The following is a 22,594-nucleotide window of genomic DNA, read 5'->3' on the forward strand; positions in this document are numbered from 1 at the left end:
TACAAACTCCTATGTCTACAGGAGGGATGAGATAGAATCAAGTAAGTACCCAGCCGAGACCAAAGCCCCTGCACACAGGTGGCACAAGAACACGTACGGACAAACACAGCAATAGGGGCCAAGCAGACACGAGGAATGAGATAAGCCATTAAATGTCTGCAGACATTAGTACAAATCATGAGAGCTAAACTGGACTGAGTACTTAGCGTTTTCTAAGTTCTTGGTATGTTAACTCACAATAACCTTAGGAAGGTATCTTAGAGTGTAAAATTAAGGCACAGAGAAGCTATGCAGCTGGTCTAAAGTCACAGACAGGAGAAGTGACCAAGGTGAGATTTAAATCCAGGCCACTGGGCTCAAGTCCATGCTTTTAGTTACCACCCTGCCACAGTCTCACCGAACAAACGCATGTCCTACCTTCAGATTTACGTTTTCAGACTGATGAATAACAACATAAAACTGCAGGTGAGATTTGGCTAAGGATGGTCTATTTCTAACTCCCACTTAATCACAATGCAAAAGTCAGGAGAGCTAACCTCTGTATGCTTTCAAAAGATAGCACAGGCATTCGGTAAATATTGATTCTTTTCTCTTTCCCTGATGTACTTAATACCATCCAATGCTAGTCAGCATCTTTTCACACTTCTTCCACATTCTCACTTCTATATTTTTTTCTGTATTCTCTATATGGGATTAGGAGGCTTAAAAGTGTATTTGTCAATACTTTCTAACTGGAAGGACTGGAAGCATGACTCAGGTTCTGCCCATTCATGAGATAGACTCATCTGAGTTTGGGATGGAAACAGGTGACGGGCAGGGTCCCCTCCAGGCCCACGTGAGCAGACACACCTCACACACCCAGAGTGGGGTCTGTTTCATGAGCTAACAGGATGGTACAATTTCTATAAAAAGTCAGCAGTGAAAAGCAGCAGCTAACCATGCGAGAGAAGTGAAACCGTGCATTGCATTGTCTTTTAAATCCTGCTGTGAAGACTGAAAGGTATTAATCGCTTTTTGTATTTTAATTCCATGTGAGCACTTTTACAACTATTCTTTTCAAGCGCTCGGTGTTAATCCCAAGCCAGTCTGACGACATAGCGTAGTACCTTCCCTACCTGCCGTCCTCTGTGGCATTAATTTCAAAGGCTTCGCCATTCTTACTCCAGGACAACTTCAAACTCTGCTTCAAATGTGGGTCACACGTGCTCTCACAGTGTAATTCAAGCGCATGCAGTCTGGGGACACGAGGGTTCTTAGGAGCAACTTGAAGTTTTGTAGCATCTGTTTTTACCAAACAAAGAGACTAGTGAGAGGTATACATCCCAGCTTACTTTGCAATCAAGTGCCTACAATTTAATCAACCCCAATTCTTGATGGAATAGTCATATCTTCACACAGTGTTTGTTCACTGTAATTTCTTGACATCATGTTTCATTACTATTTTCTTTCCATCAGGCCTGGACCTCTGAGAAATTAGGGTGGAAGTACTAATTAATATCTTGCAATTCCCCTTACTACTTGGGCAAAAGGAGTAAGAAGAGTGGGAGCAAACAGATGTCTCTAGAGGTTGAAAAATACAGTTTATCTTTCTAGTGCTTCTGGTCATGTGATCACACCACCAGGAGGGGAAAAAAGGAAATTAATTGATTTTCTATTAATGTGCTTATTAATAATTCAGAAACTGTGGGTTAAATGGTAAAGCCCATGCATAGATGATCTATCAACGTGAAGGCGGGAAATTAGAACATAAGCCTGGTGAAGAAAAGGCTGTGTCTGTTTTGTTCATAAAGTAGTCACACAGCCTAGAAGGGACCCTGTATACAGCAAGCACTCAACACATATTTGTCAAAATTCTTGTTGAATGAGGTATAGTGAGTGGTATTTTAAAAGTAAATCAGTGGTACCCATAATATGAAGCTTAACAATTTAGTTTCAAATTCAAATATATCAAATAAATTAAATTCAATTTCAAATCAATAAATTAAAAAGAGTCACATTTGGCTGTCTTAAAAATGCTTGCTCATTATGACTGTTTCAAATACAGGATCCTTACTCTTAGAGGCCCTATTAAGGGTAGATGTACTTTACCCTGTTGTACCACTTGGTAACCCTCGCAGAGACCAAATCTCATGAGCTGACCTCCAATTCCACAATATGTTTTATATTCACTATCTACATGTTACAACATGAACTGATGAAAAATTGAAAGTGATAAAAGAAATTGATCATTCGGTATCCAAAGCATGAAACTTGAAGAGATTATTTAATTGAATTAATTGTAAGTGGATTGTTAAATATCTACTCCTATTTCTTAATTTAAAAGCCAGAAATCTACTTAATAATAACATATCATTTAATAAAGCACTTCTCCTATGGACCAGGACCTCTGCTAAGAAGTTCACGGTCACACGACACTTTATAATTATAATAATTCTACAAACATTAATATTTTCACCTTACAGAGAACATCAGGTTAAAATGAAATTAAGTAACACCAAAGTTGCCCAACTGGCAAGGGGTTGAAACTGAAATCTGAAGCTACGTGTGGCAGAGACGAAAGCTCTTGCTTTCAAACACTATGTGATATAGCCTCTTACTCAATTCCACTCCAGAAGTTTCATTTTTTATATGCAAAAATTGTGTTTTATCCTTCACTGATAGGATTCTTATATATGCCTTACATATAAGTGGGTGTTTAGAGCAGGTGAAAAGCTCAGGACCCTGTCCATAGCAGTACTGAGGTCCACTCTGGGCCAAGCGCTGTGTAGGGCGATAGGAAGGGGAAGGTTCATTTGGATTCTGGGCTTCCCTCTCTTTGACTTTGAATCTGACTGAGCTGCTAAACTTTGACATAGGTTGGTTTAATAAAGTATAAAAAGAATCATCTTCATGGACTTCACAAGGGCATTTTGAAAATTGTCCATGACATATAAACATGCAGGCGGATGTGAGAGTTGTTAAGCAGACATCTGAAGAGAACATCCACGTGCTTTAAAAATATAGTCCATGGGGTTGGCATGCTGGATAACGTAGGGTGCAGAAAGAAACAAATACTACAAAAGAATATAAGACAGAAGAAGAATAAGGAAGGGAGGGTATGTGCGTGAAGAGAGAGAGAAATATCAGGATATCCGTGAAAATGATGAGTCGACAAATGCACTTGTCGTCTAAGGAGCCGCAGCAGTAGGCTACCATAGTGACAAGCCACACGTCGTACAGATACTCCCCGCAATCACTGTAGGATCTCTCTATTACGTTTTCCTGAAAAGGATTTTCAGAGCAATTTCAGAACCAAAATATTAGTGAAGCCCAGGACTTTGTTCTGAAGAAAGAAAAAATACAAAGCTGCTTATGATGCAAAAAGAGAACAAAAAATCTTCCACCCTATCACGCCCCACTCTTTATGAAGCTGATTTTTATGCGTTTGCAAAACTTTTAGCTCTAAAAGTTGATTGCTGATGACATTCTATTGAGTTCGTTATTGAAATAAAATACAGTCACAGAAATATGAAAAAATAGAGCATTTTAAATAATTGCCAGTCATCCCCCAAATACCTAAGTCCCTCTTAAATTATAAAAAGCCATGAACACATCATCAGCATATCCTATAATTTTGGGGACGGTCTTTTCGATGAAACACAATCTGGGAGTTTTGAAATACAGTCTAAACACTTTAACAGGCACTCAAACTTAAATCATATTGTTTCATTTGGGAAAATGAAGACAAACTGAACCCATGTGAGAATTCATGCAAAGTAAAACCAAAATAAAACTACTTCTAATATCCAAGTTGGCTGTGACTGCGGTTTTTCCTTTAGCATTTTCTACCCAACAGGAGTATGAGCCAGCATCATCTTCTGTGGTTCTGTTGATCTGCAATGTGCCATTTTCATAGACATGGTACCGTCTACCTTCAAGAGGTTTCGCCTCTTCCACCTTCTGCCTATGAACATAGAAAGCATAAATCAATTTTAGACGTGACAGAACTGGAGACTCTTTCTGATACTCGTTGCTGATACTCATTCAAGCTTACCCTTTCTTCAGGAGCTCTGCAGACCTTATGAAATGTTCCACTGGGATTTATATTTTTCCCAGAATGGGTCCTAGCTGAGGTGTTTATCTGAACTGCCCAGATAGACTGTGGCTAGAGGAAATCCGGGACATGCTCTACATTTCTGCTGCATTTCTCATAGCTGTAAGGACCGTTTTTGCATCTGTCCTCACAGCTTAATAAATATTTTCTGGTGTATTGATGGTGAACCCTTTAGTTAATGATCGCTTCAGGGGACTAAATGGGAAAGCTAGTAATTGAAAGAGATAATGAACCTTCTGAACCTCCTGCCATCCTGGGGGAACATTGGTCATTCAGAAATATTATAGGCCAGGAAGTAGTTCCTGTCCCATGGACATGGATTACATTTGCCCTTATCAACCCAGAGTCATTTTCTCCTGCATTCATCCATTTTCTGAGCATTTGCTGCCAAAGCGTGACTTACCCAGTACATTTCACAATAAGAGGTTCTGCGGGAGCAAAAAAAATTCAAAGGGTAAATTCTGGCTGCTGTTCACATAGGACTTTCCAGAGCTCGGGACTAGGGTAAGGCCAGTGAGGCACTTGCCTTAGAGGCAAAGTGTAAGGATTACCAAAAAATCTCAAGACTCAAAATAAATAATATTTTAATGGAGTATTTTTAAAAATAAAGACACACACAAAAAATCCACGATGAGCAAAATATCCAGTTTTTCAATTAAGATAGGATCTGACCCTGCACTTGAGTGACCCTGCCTCCCCCTTCTCACTCTAATCTCGGCCCTGCAGAGCCATGGCAGACTTATTTAAGAACAGTTCCTCCAAGCTTTTCTGCTGAAGTAACAAATATGGCTCTGAATCCACACAAAGTATCTGGACTTACTACACTAATCGATATGTTGAAATTAAATTCAAAATACATGTTGGAAAAGTTTTAAGCATACCTGTTTGGAATCAAATGCATGCTTAGATAATTATTAAGAAAAGACTCAAAACAAAAACAAAAAAGTACAGTTAAGTCTGAACAACATGAGTTTGAACTGCGTGGGTCCACTTGTATATGAGTTGTTTTCAATAAATATATTGGGGAAATTTTTGGAAATACGCAACAACTTAAAAAAACTCACAAACTGTGTAGCCTAGAAATATGGAAAACCATTTAAGAAAAAGCTATTATTATAAGAATATAGTATGTGATACATATAACATACTAAATGTGTGTTAATAAACTATTTATGTTACGGGTGAGGCTTCTGGTCAACTATAGGCTATTAGTAGTTAAGTTTTGGGGGAGACAATAGTTATATGTAGATTTTCAATTGCATGGGGGATCAGCCCCAATCTCCACAATGTCCAAGGGTCAGCTGTAATATATGAATTTCGATATATCCATAAAGAAAAACCAAATCTGTCTGTAAAATTGTCTTAGTAATCACTTCGATTCTTTGCTTCCTTTCATAAGCAGAAATGGCTCTCCCTAATCTCCCCATGAGAAAAAAGTCCTACACATCTAGTCAACAGTTCTGGGACAGATAGGTAATTAAGTTTGCTACCTTATTTCTCAGAGGCATTGGCTACCTGTAACAACAGCTCATCAAATGATGGATGAAGACACAAGATGAAATCTAACACTGACATTCTCTTAAGAAAAGCTTGTACCAGCTTACCAGGACACTATTGCCTCAGGTGAGGCAAAGAACTCGCAGTGTAAGAAAGCGCTATACCCAGCCACCGTAGCGTAGTTCTCCTCATCTTCCGTTTGGATCAGTGGACGGACATCTATTTGAAAATGACATAAATACAGTTGTAAACGTTCATGTAAGAAATAATGAGCACACATTAGATTTTTCTATATCCTAGTCATATTAACAGAAAGGGGAGACAGCTGAATATTGCAGTGTATGTTCCTGAATTAGAAAACTATCCAAACTCAATACATTTCCAAAAGTATAATTTTAATGGCGCCTAGGTGGCTTAGTTGGTTAAGCGTCTGACTCTTAATTTTGGCTCAGGTCATGATCTTGAGGTCGTGAGATTGAGTCCCGCATCAGTCTCTGTGCTGTGTGTGGAGCCTGCTTAAGATTCTCTCTCTTTCCCTCTGCCCCTTCACCCCACTCGTGCACACACACAACTCTCTATCTCTCTAGAAAACAATAAAGAAAAAAATAATGTATAATTTTAGTAGGAAAGCTAATGTCCAAATGTTAGGTGAAAGCTACTTTGATGATATTCCCCCCATGTTTTATGTGTCTGGAATTCAATCTACTTGTGTGCATGACCTTGAACATCTTCCCTTAGAAAATAGCAGGTAAACAGTCTGCTTACCTAAAACATCGATATTGGCATTGGCAAGGATAGTGCCATGGACACTTGAGGCTTCACACTGGTACACAGCCGTGTGATTCGGTTGCAGGTTGGTAAAACTGATTTCCCTGGGGGAGACAACATCACCAGCAAATGGATTTCCTGCAAGAGATTAAAGAATGTCAGTTTGATAAAAAATAGGACATTAAATATTTATATGCCATTTATTAAATGTGTCACACAGTATTTATATTTTAAGACCAGTTTAGGGTGAATAATAGTTCACTGAAGCCAATTTATAGAATTTCTTTGCATCAACCACAGGCTTTTCTTTCCAGACCCTTCTCCAATTTCAATCTTCCTTCAGATTAATATTTATTGCTAAAATATTTGTTGATCTCTAGCTCATTGCCTCTCCCTATCCATACCCATAAATAAAATTTCAGATTTTCTGTTCAGCATTCAAGTCCCACTATAACTAAACCTCACTTATTATAAATTTAGGTCCTGATACTGCCAACACAAATCACGTGATCAGCATAGACTCCCCCCCCCCCCAAATCCACCAACACTGGCTTCTTGGTTCCCCACCTGACACTTCTGTTCCTCTATTTCATTTTTCTTCCCTGATCTATACCATTCATTTCGATTGTCTTGTTTTGCTATTTAACCACTTTGGATACACAACTCATATATTTTGTTTTCACAGTAAAAGCAAACACTTCTTGAGATCAGGGGCTAGATTTTCTACTTTTTGGCAATAAATCCAACCTAACCCCCATCCAGGTATAATTCTGGAAATACCTTTGGGAAATGAGAAAAATATAATATTTCTGGTGCATTTATTAAGGGCCAAAGAACTCTGCTGGAAACAGCACATGCGTTCTCATTAACACGGCTCAGAACCTGCTAGATCAGCACTAACAAGGCCATTGTGGAAGGAGGGACTGGATTTTGGAGAAGTGAATGACACATGCCAAATCCCCTAGGCTTGCTATGACACTACAAACAAGCAGTGTAAAGGAAATACATTAACTAGGAATGTTGACTAAGGGGCAGAGACGTTAAAATTTTTAGTTTAAATGACATTACAAGGAGTGCCTGGGTAGCTCAGTCAGTTGAGCTTCCGACTCCTGATTTCAGCTAGGGTCACGATCTCAGCGTCATGAGATCAAGCTCCACGTCGGGCTCTACGCTGAGTGTGGAACCTGCTTAAGATTCTCTCTCCTTCTCCCTCTGCCCCTCTCCACTCGCACTCTATTTCTAAATATAAATAGATAAATTAATTAATTTTAAAAACCTTAAAAAAATAACATTAGAAGATTACCAAGCAACCTACTTTTTTTCTTATTGTGTCTCTAATTTTTTAAAAGATTTATTTATCTGAGAGACAGAGAATGAGAGAGAGAGAGAGCATGAGCAGGGGGGGAGAGGCAGAGGGAGAAGCAGACTCCTGCTGAGTAGGGAGCCCGATGTGGGACTTGATCCCGAGACTCCGGGATCATGACCTGAGCCGAAAGCAGACGCTTAACGGAGTGAGCCGCCCAGGTGCCCTTATTTTGCCACTATCATACAAAATAGTGACTAAGTTTTGGTTTAGAGAAAACATAGAATATTGCTTATTAAAATAGAAGATGAACATAATTTTACGCTTGACTGTGAGCTCCCCATAACCAGGACCTTGTCTGTGTGTTGTACACGGTGTCCCCAGTGCCTGCTTCGCAGAGCAGAGGCCGTCGGTAAATATTTCCTGAAATGACGGAAAACCATTTATGTTGGGTGGGATTTTATTCCTAGAAGGTCTCTGTGGTAGGCAGAGTAACAGCCCCCAACAGATACCCACGTTCTAATCTCTACCACTAGAAAATATTATACCTTCTGCGGCAAAAGGGACTTTGCCGTGATGATTAAGGTTCAGCACCTTGAGATAGAAGGATTATCCTGGATTATCTAAGTGGGCCCAAAGTAATTACAAGCCCCCTTAAAATCAGAGAAGTTTCCCTGACTGTGGCCAGTGAAAGGGAGATGGAAAGAATGGTCAGATATGCACTGATGCTGACTTTGGAGATGGAGAGGCAGGTGCCAAGGTGGGCTCCCTCTAGGAACCGGAAAAGACAAGGAAAGGGGTTCTCTCCTAGTCCCTCCGGAAGGGAGCACAGCATGGCTAACACCTTGATTTCAGCCCCGGGAGGCTTGGTTGGACTTCTAGCCTACAGAACTGTGAAATAATAAATGTATATTGTCATAAGCCACTAAATCAGTGACCATTTGTATAGCAACAGTAGAAAATTGGTACAGTCCTGTAGGGCAGTTTGTCTCTTGAGAACGCTCGGGATGAGTTGCTCTTTGAAGTTCTTTAAGGCTGCAAAGGACTGAGGCTCTGATCTGACTCCACATTCCCACACCCGACACCCAGCTCTACAACTTTCAGAGCTCGCCCCATCGTTATCTTTGGACTCCTTATGCCATCTGCCCATGGTAAACTCTGACTCAAACACAGCATCAAAAAAAGAAGAAATGAAACTGTAGCCTCAGATTTGAGATGACAAAGAGCTAAGCATGGCTCGACGCTGCCTTTTGGGAGAGGTATGGAAACTGCAGTGTTGCTGCACAGGCCAAGGCTAACAGGAGCTCCCGGGATTCAGGAAAGCCAGTTCTCTATCAATATCAATCAAAACACACTAGTTCTGTCCTAAGTTGTCTTGGGCAGCTCAGTGGGAGATAATGCAATAAATACAGTGGGAGAAACTTCAGCTCTGAGACTTCATCATTTCTGGGTTCCACGTCTAGCTCTAAATTTACTGGGGTTATGTCCTCCATTAAGTAACATGACCTCCCTGAGCCTCAGTTGCCACATGTGCAAACTGGAGAATAAAAAAATAAAAAATAAAAAAGATCTCTTCTGCAGGGCTTGTTAGGAAGCTCATGGATACTGGATGCAAAGCATTTGAAAAAGGTTAGGCCTGTTACCAATACTAGCAACCAGTTTCATTTAACTTTGAAATACTACATAGAAAGGATATAGAATTGCTAGAACTATAAGCTCAGAGAGATTTCAGATCCTTTAGTCGGCTCACTGTCATCAAGCATCCCAACCTACAAATGGCTACAGCCCATTTGCAGGGCAGCAAGGAGAGCTGTGGTCAAGAGCTGTGGAAGGAACACTGAGCTCAGACTGCAAGGACGCGGCTTTGGTCCTACACCTGCCGTTATTCAGCTGTGCTGTCTTGTGTACATTTATTTTCAGCCTTGACCTCCCCATCCAGGAACAAACCTACCGGCTCTACTTTGGGAGTACATCCAGAACCCAACCATGACTACTACAAACCTAGCCCTCGGCTCGAGGGTCTTTCAGGCGGCTTCTAGCTGCAGTAGTCACACAGTCGCTTCAATCCCTTGTGGGGTTTTTTTTTGGTTTTTTTTGTTTGTTTGTTTGTTTTTTTAAAGATTTTATTTATTTGACAGAGATAGAGACAGCCAGTGAGAGAGGGAACACAAGCAGGGGGAGTGGGAGAGGAAGAAGCAGGCTCACAGCGGAGGAGCCTGATGTGGGGCTCAATCCCAGGACTCCGGGATCATGCCCTGAGCCGAAGGCAGACGCTTAACCGCGGTGCCACCCAGGCGCCCCTTCAATCCCTTGTTAATAGATTAGATCACTCATTCTTCTCTTCAAGAACGTCCAAGTGCTGCCCATCTTATGTACAATAAAACCCCAAGACTCCAGTCAGGTTTTCACCTTTTTATGCGTGATGTGGCTTCTGCACCTGCTGATTGATCTCGTGTCCCAGGACAGCCTGCTCACTCAGCTTCAACCACACTGGCCTCCTTGCTTGACATCAACACTCCAAACATACCTCAGGGTCTTTGCACTCACTGACCTCTCTACGCTGAAGCTCTTCCACACATATTTTCATGGCTGCCTCCCTCACCTCCTTCGGGCCTTCTACTTAAAGGTAAATTACCACAGGGGGCTTACTAGTATTACCTTAGAATAAAATAGCATCTCTAGGTCCTGAACTTCTATTACACTCAGCCCTTACTCAGCTATTTTTTTTATTTTTTTATTTACCACACTACAGTGCCCGTTTACGTGCTTATTCGTCTATTGATTGACTCTCCCCGCTAGGTTTATTTTATTCACGGCTACCTCCCAAGCAATAAGGCCAGTCAGCGCCTGGCACAAAGAACGTGTTCAATAAATATTACCGAATGAAAGAATCAATCAGTTAAATATGAATAATTGCACCTCCATTAGAAATGCTCATTTGGGAATTCAAAGCAATATGTGAATGTCCTTCATAATCAGTCAAGTGCCATGCAGATATACAATTTTATGATTTTATGTTCCAGAGAATCTGCGTCTCTTATTTTAGCATCCTTAACATTCTTTATAAACAACTGTTTTCATTTCCCTCTCATCTACCGGAAGCCTCATCTCTCATTTCTTAGTCTGCTCTTCTGGAGAGATGAAAAAAAAATCTCAAATTTGAGGATATTAATAATGAGGGCTAAGGTTTCCTGAGTGCTTGCTATGTGACAACAATAAGTAAACAATAGGGTAACAGTGTCCCTGTCCTGAGCATTCTCTGCACGGTGTTTTCTTTAATCCACACAACAACCCACGAGTTGGTGCAATTTTCACGCCCATTTTACTGATGAGGAAGCAGGTTTTAAGAGAGTCAGTAATAGGCCTAATCGCACAACTAGTAAATGGTAGAGCCTAGATGCAAACATAGGCATTCTGGCCCCAGAGTCTATAAACTACCACAGTGTTCTACGGATAAGCTGCTATCCTAGATGGTTGACCACATTTACCTCATTCCATCACAACCAACTAATATTAGCTTTGTTGTACTGTTAAAAAATTAAAGCGTTGGGAGATTCAGTAAACAGCTCAAGATCATACACCCGGGGAAGGTGCGCAGCCTAGATGGGACCTCAGGTCTATGGACCACCAGGATGTCTACACTTGACACAAGTGGGTCCTGGACAAAAGGGACTTATGAAAGTAACAGATATTAATGTAAACACTCGAAATTAAGCTTATCAACTGACAAAATTTGTTCTATCCTACTTTCACAAAGATACTCAGAACTGACCAGACCACTAGGTTCAAATTGAAGATTTTTGGACTTCTCAGAGTTCTCTCCTGGAAATGGCAGAGTAGGGAGAATCAGCCTTCGGCCTTTGTGCATCTCCACCCTTCCACGCCCAGCCCTTATGGGAGGATTCAGAGTCGACTGGACAGAGATTTTTCTGATCTTGAGTATTACTGCAGCTCCACTGAGAACATGGAGGGAGCCAGGAGTAGGGGCCATGGGCCCAAGCTCTGCAGGTCTCACTGGCCCTGTGAATTTCTCAAATAACAGAGGAGGCAGGCATGACCAAAGGATGGCCAGAGCAGGAGCTTATAAAGAGCAGAACCCAGGGCACCGTTGCCGTTGCCTGGGTCTACGCTAAGTCCTGACTTCCAACCCATGCTCTCGACCACTAGGTTGTTGCACCTATTTCTTCTCAGGGAGAAGAAGAGCAATCGGCTTCCCTCCTTGGATTCTCTTTCTCATTCACTTGCTTTATTTTCTTAACCATATTTTTATATAATTAATGTAATGACCCAACAAATACAAATGTTATTTATGGCTTTTCCATAAATCTAAGCATAAATCAAACTACTTAGATGCAATTTTGGATTTCCTGGCTGGATATGTTTTGATGGTCCAGCCACTTCCCAAGTGCATTTTACACATAACCAGGGTGTCTGACTATCAACGGTCCCAGAGCACCACTGCCTTCAGCACGGAATCACAAGTGGCGTTTTCACTCACTGTCAATGGGGGAGCCATTCACTCTCCACTTGATTGTGGGTTCAGGTTCTCCTTCTGCCTCACATAACAAGATCCCACTGCTCCCAGTGCTGTACACGCCACTCTGAGGTTTCTTTGTCCAGCGAGGAGGCTCTAGAAGTAAAGTGAAGAGATCATGTGTGATTTCACCCATGTCAGAAGGTCCAAAACTGTTAAGGCCTGTATTTCTATAATGCACCAGCAGATGGCAGACAATAAAGTGTTTCACACTAGCTCTTTCTGGTACTTGCTCTGTAAGGCAAGGTGGGCATCGTTTTTGTGTTATAAGATGTTATGTGTGCATGTGTGATCTAATTTGGACTCTTGGCATGTATAATAAAATCAACATATATACAGTCACTTTATTCAGCAACAGAAGTATCGATCTCATTAACAGAAAAGGAAGGAGGGATAAGCAGATGGTTACGTTTATTGAACCCGGCTACAGCTTAATTTCAAGCTACCACAAGTCATCTAAAAAGGCTGATATTCCGTAAACATATTTTGAGAATTTTTTAATGAAATTAAAATGTTCAGCATTTATTTTAAATATTTCTTAATGACTTTGTAGCATTTACCTAACCATATCTATATCTACTTACCGATCTTAAGAATTTGGAAAACAGTATTTTCCTAGAGACTATTTTTTGTAAGGCAGGGAGAAGGCAGCCTGAAAGCAACATTTAGCTTTACTGTCCTCAAAACAATGGAGGGAAAGATGTATTTAAATTATGTGCGTCTTCTCATGCTCTAATGCTCCAATAGTATAATTCTAAGTGGTGTTTCAGTACAGAATGCGACATTTGTCTTTAGTGCAAATATTACTGCCATACCTTGTCACCTTAAGTATATTACTATGTCAGGAGTGAATAAAATATTTAGATTAAAGTGGGGATGGTTTGGATAATTTGATTCCAGAGAAAATTGCACAATACCTGCAGGTAGTAATTCCTATCAAGTGTTGCTTGGTTATTTCCCCCAAGACAGTTTTGGATTTCCATTTTTGTCAAAAAGAAAACTCTTTTAAAAATACATATATGTGTAAAATGAAAAAAATGTCATTTAAACTGCTTTTTTTTTTAAGTAAAGGGGAAACAAGGGATTATGTGAAAAGAAAGTGCCTATAAAAAGAAAAAATATATATACAAATAAGCCTGGAAAATTCAAGTCCAAGCAAGAGACATGCCCAAGTAATTATTCCATAAGCTGTAGGCTTAGTTACTAAATCTTAAATTAAAAATGTGTGTTCATACTCTACAATCGGTGCATATTTAGTCATTAAGGTTAAAATGCAATCGTCCAAATTATAAATTGCTCATGACTGTCTGAGATGTGTGTGTATGTGCATGTCTATGCACATTTTTGTTGTTGTTGTTACTTTTGTCTTTTCACACAACCACAATAAAATTAAACATTTGAGTTAGAGAAAAAAGTTCCATGAACTTGAAAATTTCCATTTTACAATAGCAAACTAAGACTACTATTTTCAGAGCAAAAATAAAATGTAAAAATATAAATCACAGGGATGTAATGTACAGCATGTTGACCATAGTCAATCATACTGTCTTGCATATTTGAAAGCTGCCAAGAGAGTAGATCTTAAAAGTTCTCATCACAAGAGAAAAACAAAAACAAAAAACATTTGTCAGCCATGAATGTTAACTAGACTTAATCTGGTGATCATTTTATAATACATACAAATATCAAATCATTATGTTGTACACATTATGTTGAAATTAATATGTAATCTATCAATGATACCTTAATAAAATAAAGAAGATCATGTGATGATGACATTTCTTTAAACATACATGCATAAAAGATTAGGATTTTATTTCTATTCTCATCCTATAAATTTCATTAACACCTAGTAAGCTTATCACTCTACCCAGCTCTCCTGGCAGACAAAGGACTGAGCCTTGCAGATGCCATCTAACTTGCTCAGTGTCCCCAAGAAAAGAAACCCCATTCCGTGTTCTTGCCAGTCCTTGACCTGCAGACCCATAAACTGAGTAGCACTGAGACTCCGATGTAGATGTGATGTTATTCCTAATTAATTATTATTTTATTAATTTGAAACCAAGGTCATATCGCTTTACCAACTTTCACTTTGTGATTCCAAATCCAAGCTCCCCCAACATCTATCCCCTGGAGGTTGAGATCAAGATTTTGTATATTCACTAGGAATCATCACTAACTTCACCTTCATCCTTTTGGATAAGATTTTTTTTTTTTTTTTAATAAATGCTTGGACATTTGTTTTTATGCTACCCAGATAAATAAAGAGATAAACAGCCAGGGTGGAATCTTACTCTTCCTTATTTCTCCTGTGCTTGGCACAAGGAGAACAGACACACGTGGAGTAATTACAAGTTGGATTGAAATGATTGACCCCTAAAGACTCCAGTGAGAAAGGCACAGGGAGGAATGAAGGAGGCTTGGACAGGAGGGAATCACTGACTTCTAGTAATTCAATCTCATAATTTCATGCCTTGGTTGAACCTACGTAGCTAGTTGCTACTTTGTTCACAAAAGAATGCATAGTCAGCCTGAGGACATTGGTATGGGTCAAGATATTTTTGGTGAGTGAAGTAACACTGGGGCCATGCAGCAACAGAGAACAAACAGATGTTTTCCAAAGCTTAGAACATGTAACTCTATTCCTGAAGGGTAAGATCTAGTTGAAAGGATGAAAAAAAGCTCAAGAAAAAGGAAGGAAAAAAAAAAAAAGACTAAAATGGAAAATTCTGAGAGACAACATCATCACTGAATCCCATTCTTTAACCTATTACCCTAAGATACATGGTAACTGATGAAAACTACTTACATTGAAACTTAACTCATTTTGTTATAATTGTAAATAAAAAAAAGATGACAATTTCTGTATGCTGTTAAAAACTGAGATGCAAATGACTGAACATTTAGAATATAATAAGCAAGTTAATTAGAGACGTTTATCACTGGAAGGAAAATGAAATGAAATAAAATAGGAAATTTGATACCTATAAAACAACACGGAAGCTATTTTCTTAGTAACGGATCCCTATTAAATATCTATATTCTATTAAATCAAAATTGTTAGGTTCATCAAACTTGGACTTAATTGTAACTCTTTAGAAATAACAGATTATTTGAAAGTGAGGTTTTCTTAAGTATATCAATGAATTGCTTTTGAGTTCATGATATCTTTTTAAGACAATTATGAGTATATAATTACATACAAATATTTTCCTTTTACACTAAAATTCAAAAGTCTTAAATGATTCCAAAGTTTACTACATGGATGCTGTTGGTAGGAGTTTATTTTTAAATAATTAGTTAAAATGTGATTGTGGTCATATTCTGATTTCTGGATTGAGAATATTTTAAATGCCATTTTAATATATCTCCTTATTGAATGTGAAATATTTATATGATAGATACCTAGAAAGGGTACCTGTACCTACTCAAGAAATCCTGGCTGGTTTTACTTACACGTATCACAGAATTTGAAAACGCACACGGTTTTCGTACTTAGGACGTTGTAACTTCAATTACAGAATTTGACTGTGTTTAGTAATAAAGAAGAAATATCACATAGACAGAGAATACAATATAATACATGCTTTTACTTAGGCACAAAGGGGTGTTTTCAGAATGGGCTCAATTTTCAAAGTTCACAGTAGCGTTGTTCTGTGATCCTATGGTAATCCTTGTTATTTCATTTTAGTTTCTAAACAAGAGACCAAAAAAAGGGAAAGAAGGTACAGGAAAGCAGAAGACAACTGACTAAAAGTAAGCTCACTCGTGCTTATGATTAATGAGGCTTGTATTTACTGTTTTCACACTTAAAAAAAAGAAAACCTGGCTTCTTGAGCCCAGTTTGCTTTTCACTTGCACACGTGAAGAGAAACTCCTAAAACATACAACTGAGGGCACATTTAGTAGCTTCTCATTAAGGAGAACAGATTAAATGTTCCTAATAAAAACATAATTTACATCTCAATAGTGCTAATAGCTGTTTATGAATAGTGAGGACAATTCGTTCAGGAAACCTAGATTCCTTTGGAGTCCTACAGTCAACATTTTAAATTGTGTAATTAAGTTTACATCCTTGATTTTTTTTTTCCTTTTTTTTTTTTTTTTTTTGCAACCCTTGCAATTCTTTTGAAAGCTTCAGTCTTACGGTCAAGAAAACCGTGGCCAGATTGTTAAAATATTCAGCTACCGTAGCAATGTTCCAGCCATCTGGAAGGATTTCTAATAGTCAGCAACTTGGAGTAGGAGCAGTTAACAATTAGACATATCTGGTTTGTGGGTATGTGTTTGCACTGAGGCAAGGGTAAAGGGTTGCAGAAAAATATTCCTGTTGCACGGTGTAGCGGAATTACATAGGAGCATCAAGTGATGACTAAAAATATATATACAAACCTCTCAAACTCCTGCTCTCTGAATTTCTTTGTGAATGATTTAAAGTCAGAGGAATATATCACTGTTGGCAGCTGTTGATATTTATGCATAATATTGGTAATATGAGTAATATTTCTCCTATATAGGTTTTGCTTTTTTTTTGAATCAAGGAAAATTCTCGTCTTTGGTTTTCCATTCGTCCCAACTTAACTAATCATAGACATCATGGGCTAGGTCTTAGAAACACAGTGACATTCGAAATAGTGGCACAACCAGAACAATTATCCTAACATTTACTTGTAAGTGGAATTTGTGTCTGAGTCTTCATTTTTTTCCCCATTAATTAAAACAGTCAGCCTTTTACTTAGGTGTTCCTTGCACATATTGAAGGCTTAAGAGGTAAACTTTTTTGGAATATATATGGAAACCCTAGAGCATCAGTCCACTAAACAGGATCCTGAAAGAGACCATTCCCTCAACTCGTTAAGCCTACACAGTTCTACATGAGTACAAATGCCGTAATTAATCCATTAATTTGATCAATACAGTCAACTAAACCATAGACAGGAGACCTCAACGTAATCAGACCCACAGAAAACGGTCTGCATCACTTTGATTCACAAGATGCCTCGATAACCCTTAGCTGCGGCGCAGGTACAGCTCCAATATCTACATGGTGTGATATGTAGATTTTTTTTAAATGATGAGATCATGCCCTATTTATTTCCATGAATACAAGAAACAATAGCTAAACCTCTATTGTTTACAAGGCTTGGGTTTACAGAGATGACTTGAATATAATGTGTATTTTGCATCTTTTCATAGAAAACGAGTATCTCTAGCACCCAGTCTACTCTTTCCTCGTAAGTAACATATTGAATGTCATGTGAAATCAAAATATGGACCAAAAAAAAAATGTATCTAGGAAAGAACTAAGATGATTTGTCTGACACCCTCATTACTTTGAGGAAGAACCCGAGGTACAGAAAGATGATCAAGTCCAGCAAGTTAACCATAGCCTGGGAAAAAAGCTCATCACAAGACTCACCATAATAATTCCTTCCTTTGTAGTGCTTACTTCTATGATTTAGTATTATACACCGTTATATGTTTATTATAACAAAAAATATATGGAAATCATCTGTGTTTAATCCCTAACATGAGATCTTTTCTTGTCATTTGTCCCTTTTATAAGATATTGTGGGATAAATGACAAATCTGGTTGATTGGAGCATAATATAATCCAGTACCCACACTAAAATTAGAAGTTTAAATGGCTTACCTGTTCTAACATACATGCTTTAGAAGTGTAGGCCCACTACATGTAGCAATTCACCTTTTCTTTAATAGAATAAAAATAAATCAAGATGGGGAATGTACCTTCTACTGTAACGTGAAAATCATGAGTGGTTGATCCCAAGAAATTGTTGGCTGTGCAGCGATAATTCCCTCTGTCCCGGTAGGAGACATTCTCTATCTTCAAAGTCTTGCCGTAATTCTCCTTTGTTTCTCTTCCTTTTGGTAAGTCACCACCTATTTTGTTCCAGTCAACCTGTGGAGTTGGTCTGCAAAACAATAAACGAGTGATAAACATTTTTTAAAGTGCAAAATTATGGGGTGCCTGGGTGGCGCAGTCGTTAAGCGTCTGCCTTCGGCTCAGGGCGTGATCCTGGTGCTCTGGGATCGAGCCCCACATCAGGCTCCTCCGCTAGGAGCCTGCTTCTTCCTCTCCCATTCCCCGTCCTGTGTTCCCTCTCTCGCTGGCTGTCTCTCTCTGTCAAATAAATAAATAAAATCTTAAAAAAAAAAAAAAAAAAAAGTAAAGTGCAAAATTAAGTTCAAAGAGCCTCAGAGGACACACCCCTTAACACGTTGCTTTTATGTATGCACTCGGAGCTCCAGCGAATAAAAATAAGTCTTCCCAGTGCACAGACCTGCACACCACCATCGAGGGTGAACATCAGATTGGATCAGGTCTCCTTTACTACTCCTTGAATAGTCTGCTTCTATGGAAATCAAGTTTCTTCTATGAAGAGGGCTGACTACTTACAATGGCTGAATAGGTATGGCTGTATAAAAGGGTGGACAATTGGACCCACAGAAATATCATACGATATTTTTCAAATTTTCAACATTTACAAGATATATTTCAAGTGTGAAATCTCCTTGTGGATGATTTGGAGTGGCTGATAATAACTGCCCTCTTCCGTGTATGAGTTTGAAGAACAAGCTAAAGTAGGGCCCAAGAGTAAGCAGAGGGAAGCCGTGATATCCCCTCAATCCTAATGAGGCTGATAGTGGAGAACATGACTCAGATGTGACGGCCAAATGTGTTGGCTGGACCTAGGAACGGCCTGTTTTAGGACAAGGTGGGCTCTGCACAGACATGGCTACCCAGACGGCTTTCTCCCTCTGCTGGGGAAGAGGGGAAAGAGGGAATGAACCATATCTCCCTTGCTTAGAGAGATGAGATCACCCAATCAAAACAAGCAAAAAAAGCAAAAGCAAAACTAAACTAAAAGCAAACTGATAACATGTCACACATCAAGAGGATAACTTTCTCCACCTCAGGGAGGAAAACAGGAGTGGGGAATCAAGCCAGCTGGGTTTAAGAAAAATCTCAGCTCCTGAAAACTAGACAAGTAGAGAATGGGTGACTCTTGTGATTTAAAAACTATGTGGAGGGGTGTCTGGGTGGCTCAGTCATTTAAGTGGCCAACTCTTGGTTTCAGCTCAGGTCATGATCTCAGGGTCGTGAGGTCGAGCCCCCTGTCGGGCTCCACACTTAGCAGGGAGTCTGCTTGAGATTATTTCTCTCTCCCTCTACCCTTCCTATCACTTGCTCTGTTCTCTTTCTCTCTCTAAAATAAATAAATAAAATCTTTTTAAAAAAATTATGTGGAAAGCATTGATGGCTGATTTTAACTGATAATTTTTTATTTCTCCCCTCCAGTTGGGCTACATGAGTGGAATAAACTTTATTTTGCTATTTTTAATGATGCTGCTTTTCCTTCCCCACTCTATTTTTATTATTAATAGCTATAAGATATCGATATGGTCTAAAGATAGGCATTATTATCATCACTTTACCAGTGAGGATTCTGAAGCTCCAAGAAGTTAATTAATTTGCTTAAAGTCACTGGGGTAATAAATGACATGTTAGAACTTAAGTTTTCTCAACACTAAACTTGTCCTCTCTACCACTGTGTCCTATTATATTTGTGCTTTTTCCATCCCCTTTTCCTTCTTAACTGTACATTCTTGGAATATATACTTGTAGCCAAATTAATTAGCTATTTGTTGATAACTGAACAATTACCTCATATTGTCTCTGTCAGTTATCTCAGATTGTATTGATCAGGCAACAGTTAAAATAATTCCATTATTATGCAAAAATATATATTGGAGGTAAAGATGTAGGTCCTTTAATTTAAACACATTTACTTTCTTCCCCTCCTCCATTCAAGGCTCAAGCGCTTACCTGCTATACAAATCTGGAACCACTAGTTTATATCTGACCAGGCTGAGAGCACAGGGCACACTTCTGGGGAAACAGCAATGATGCTCAGACAGGCAGCTGGGAGAGGATATTAGCTGCCGGCTTCCTGAGCACCCCACCCTAACAGGATGCAGAACTCAAGTCTCCTAACTGCTTGCTTTCCACGCCATCTGTCAAAATGGCAGTTTGCCAAATTACAGGCTGCTCTGGACCTCGGTTCCTCCAAACCAGTTTTTCCATGAGTCCAGGCTTTAATAGTGCAAGCATCTCACTTTCTGCAGGATTTTTTTTTTTTTTCTTTTTGCCAGTCCTCAAAAACCAGTCTAATCCTCCATACCTATCCCTTGAAAGAACAGAATAAAATGATTATCTGTAAGTATCCGGTGAACAGGAGACCTAATTGATCTAGGGACATGTCAATCCCATTCCGAGGATGTCCAGTTATATTCTTGTCAATTTTTTTCTTTCTCTCTCTTTTTTAAATTTAAGGTACATTTACTAACAGTATTTGAGCAATGAAATTTTGAGGGAAAATATACTGCTTAATCCCTTTTAATATACAAACATGTACTAGCTCATAATCTCAAATTTTTGTTCAGGTCCTTGTCCTTCAGCCCATTTTTGTTTGTATACTTCCTTACACTTCCTACATTTCTACAATGTAGCATCTTGCAATAGAATCACACCTGGCTTATGAATTTACGAAACAGAGAGGCGCGAGAGAGAAGAAACAGTGTGAGCCCAGTGATGAACGGAGGGAAGCGACAATACGCCCCTCTAACCCTAACGTGGCTTTTCCAGCGTGGGAGTGGGTGAATTGGCCCGTGAATGTGCACTTCCCACTCACTGCCTCTTCTTCCGAAGGAGATTCACAGTGTCATTTTAACTTCAAAATTTCTGCCTTCTTCACAGAATCTGTAGAATCGAAACCCTGTTTAGTTTTTCCTGTTTTAATTAATAGTATCAACATTTTCATTATGACCGACCATCTACTGAAACAGCTACTACAGGCCCCTTCTTCCGGTTCAGAAAGAGTGCCATGCTTTGTTTCCCCCACCCCTCCCCTTAACTGAACAGAACCGTTCATTTGGTTGAAATAGATGGAAATATGTTAAATTTAGAGGTAGTTCAGGGTCTGGAGGCAGATAGGATGGAATTCCAGCTGCACTTTACGCCAGCTCGAAGAAGAGAATTCCAGCCTCTGGGCTTCATCTACCTAACCTGCAAATGGGAATAATGACAGCCCTGCAATGTGGTGAGGATACAACGAGCTAATACACGTAAAGAGCAAAACAGGGTGCCTGGCACCAAAGAAAGAGAACAACGTCCCAGTTATAATGACGTGTTACCACAGAACACTAATGGCTTCAAAACTTCTTAGAAAATAATTTTCAAAGAACTCCAAAAATTTTACAACGTAAAATCTGAAAGAGGGCCACATAAGATAGATCATCCAACACAGACCCAACATGAGTAAGAAGAAACCAGTCGAGGGGAAAACGCCTTGACAATCAGGAATCATCCCGTCCCAAGGACAACAGATAGTCATGTCCATTTTATTTTTATATATTGCTTCAAGGCATTGCATTTTCCAAAAAGCACACGAGAGCATTTCTGTTATTTTGAAAAATCTGTGCAGTTTTCAGCCAACTCAAAAGGCAAATTATGACATTTGTGGGAAATAAGAAGAAAGAATTACGGAAATGTTCACCCTGCCCAAAGAGTCAACCAAGAATAGTGAATCCTGAAAGAAAGGAGTTGCTGCTACTGTAAATATCTATGAATAAGAACAACAGAGCAGGTGGTTACCGTCATGATTCAGACTGAACCTGAGGCTTTCATCTTCTCTCACAATACAGAGATCAAACTTCTGGAACAGAGGCCATGTCACAAGGCACATCTAACTAGTTAACATCAAATATACTTTGGCAACCTCAAACACATAAGCTACTAGCTCTTTTTTTTTGAAGATTTATTTATTTGTTATTTGAGAGAGAGAGTGCACATGTGGGGGGAAAGGGCAGAGGGAGAGGGAGAGAGAGAATCCCACACTGAATCCCCGCTGAGAATGGAGCCCTATGCAGGGTTCAATCTCATGACCCTAAGATCATGACCTAAGCCGGAATCATGAGTCGGACACACAACCGGTTGAGTCACCCAGGGACCCTGCAACCTGCATGTCTTTGATGGATGGAAAGAGACATTTGCAAAGCCTAGGGGTTGCAAAACCATTAAAATTGACTCTTTTTCTTCAAAAACCAATTTAAAATCACCCACTCAGAATATATACTGAATTATGAATGACCACAATTTTTAAAATTTCAAATTCTACTTCACTAACCAGGTGCCCAGCCAAAAGAAAGCCTGAGCTTACAAGCTAATTATGTAAACTCAGGCACTGGGATGGGGGAGTGTATTTTCCCATGGTATTCCCAATGGTAGCAATGGACATGTGGTAGTAAGCATATAGGGATGGTGGCAGGAAAAAGGCAACCTTTCGTGACTCAGAATTAAATAAGATGGTCCTTA

The 22,594-nt window shown here is 39.3% G+C and overlaps 1 protein-coding gene across 4 annotated transcripts in view; it reads right to left on the reverse strand.

Moving 5' to 3' along the window:
- CHL1 (cell adhesion molecule L1 like) overlaps positions 1 to 22,594 on the reverse strand; it is a 205,432-nt gene that overhangs the window by 31,075 nt on the left and 151,763 nt on the right. For all 4 annotated transcript variants that reach the window (XM_087866853.1, XM_045808105.2, XM_087866851.1 and 1 more), the window contains exons 10-15: positions 17,947 to 18,131; positions 12,160 to 12,291; positions 6,356 to 6,496; positions 5,698 to 5,809; positions 3,777 to 3,943; positions 1,116 to 1,281 (exon numbers count right to left, since the gene is read on the reverse strand). In XM_087866853.1, coding sequence (XP_087722979.1) covers positions 1,116 to 1,281; positions 3,777 to 3,943; positions 5,698 to 5,809; positions 6,356 to 6,496; positions 12,160 to 12,291; positions 17,947 to 18,131 — 903 coding nt within the window. The remainder of the gene's footprint in view (positions 1 to 1,115; positions 1,282 to 3,776; positions 3,944 to 5,697; positions 5,810 to 6,355; positions 6,497 to 12,159; positions 12,292 to 17,946; positions 18,132 to 22,594) is intronic.

The sequence above is a fragment of the Ursus americanus genome, chromosome 14 (assembly GCF_024610735.1).
Source record: "Ursus americanus isolate L20-20 chromosome 14, mUrsAme1.1.p, whole genome shotgun sequence".
In the NCBI taxonomy this organism is placed as follows: Eukaryota; Metazoa; Chordata; class Mammalia; order Carnivora; family Ursidae; genus Ursus; species Ursus americanus.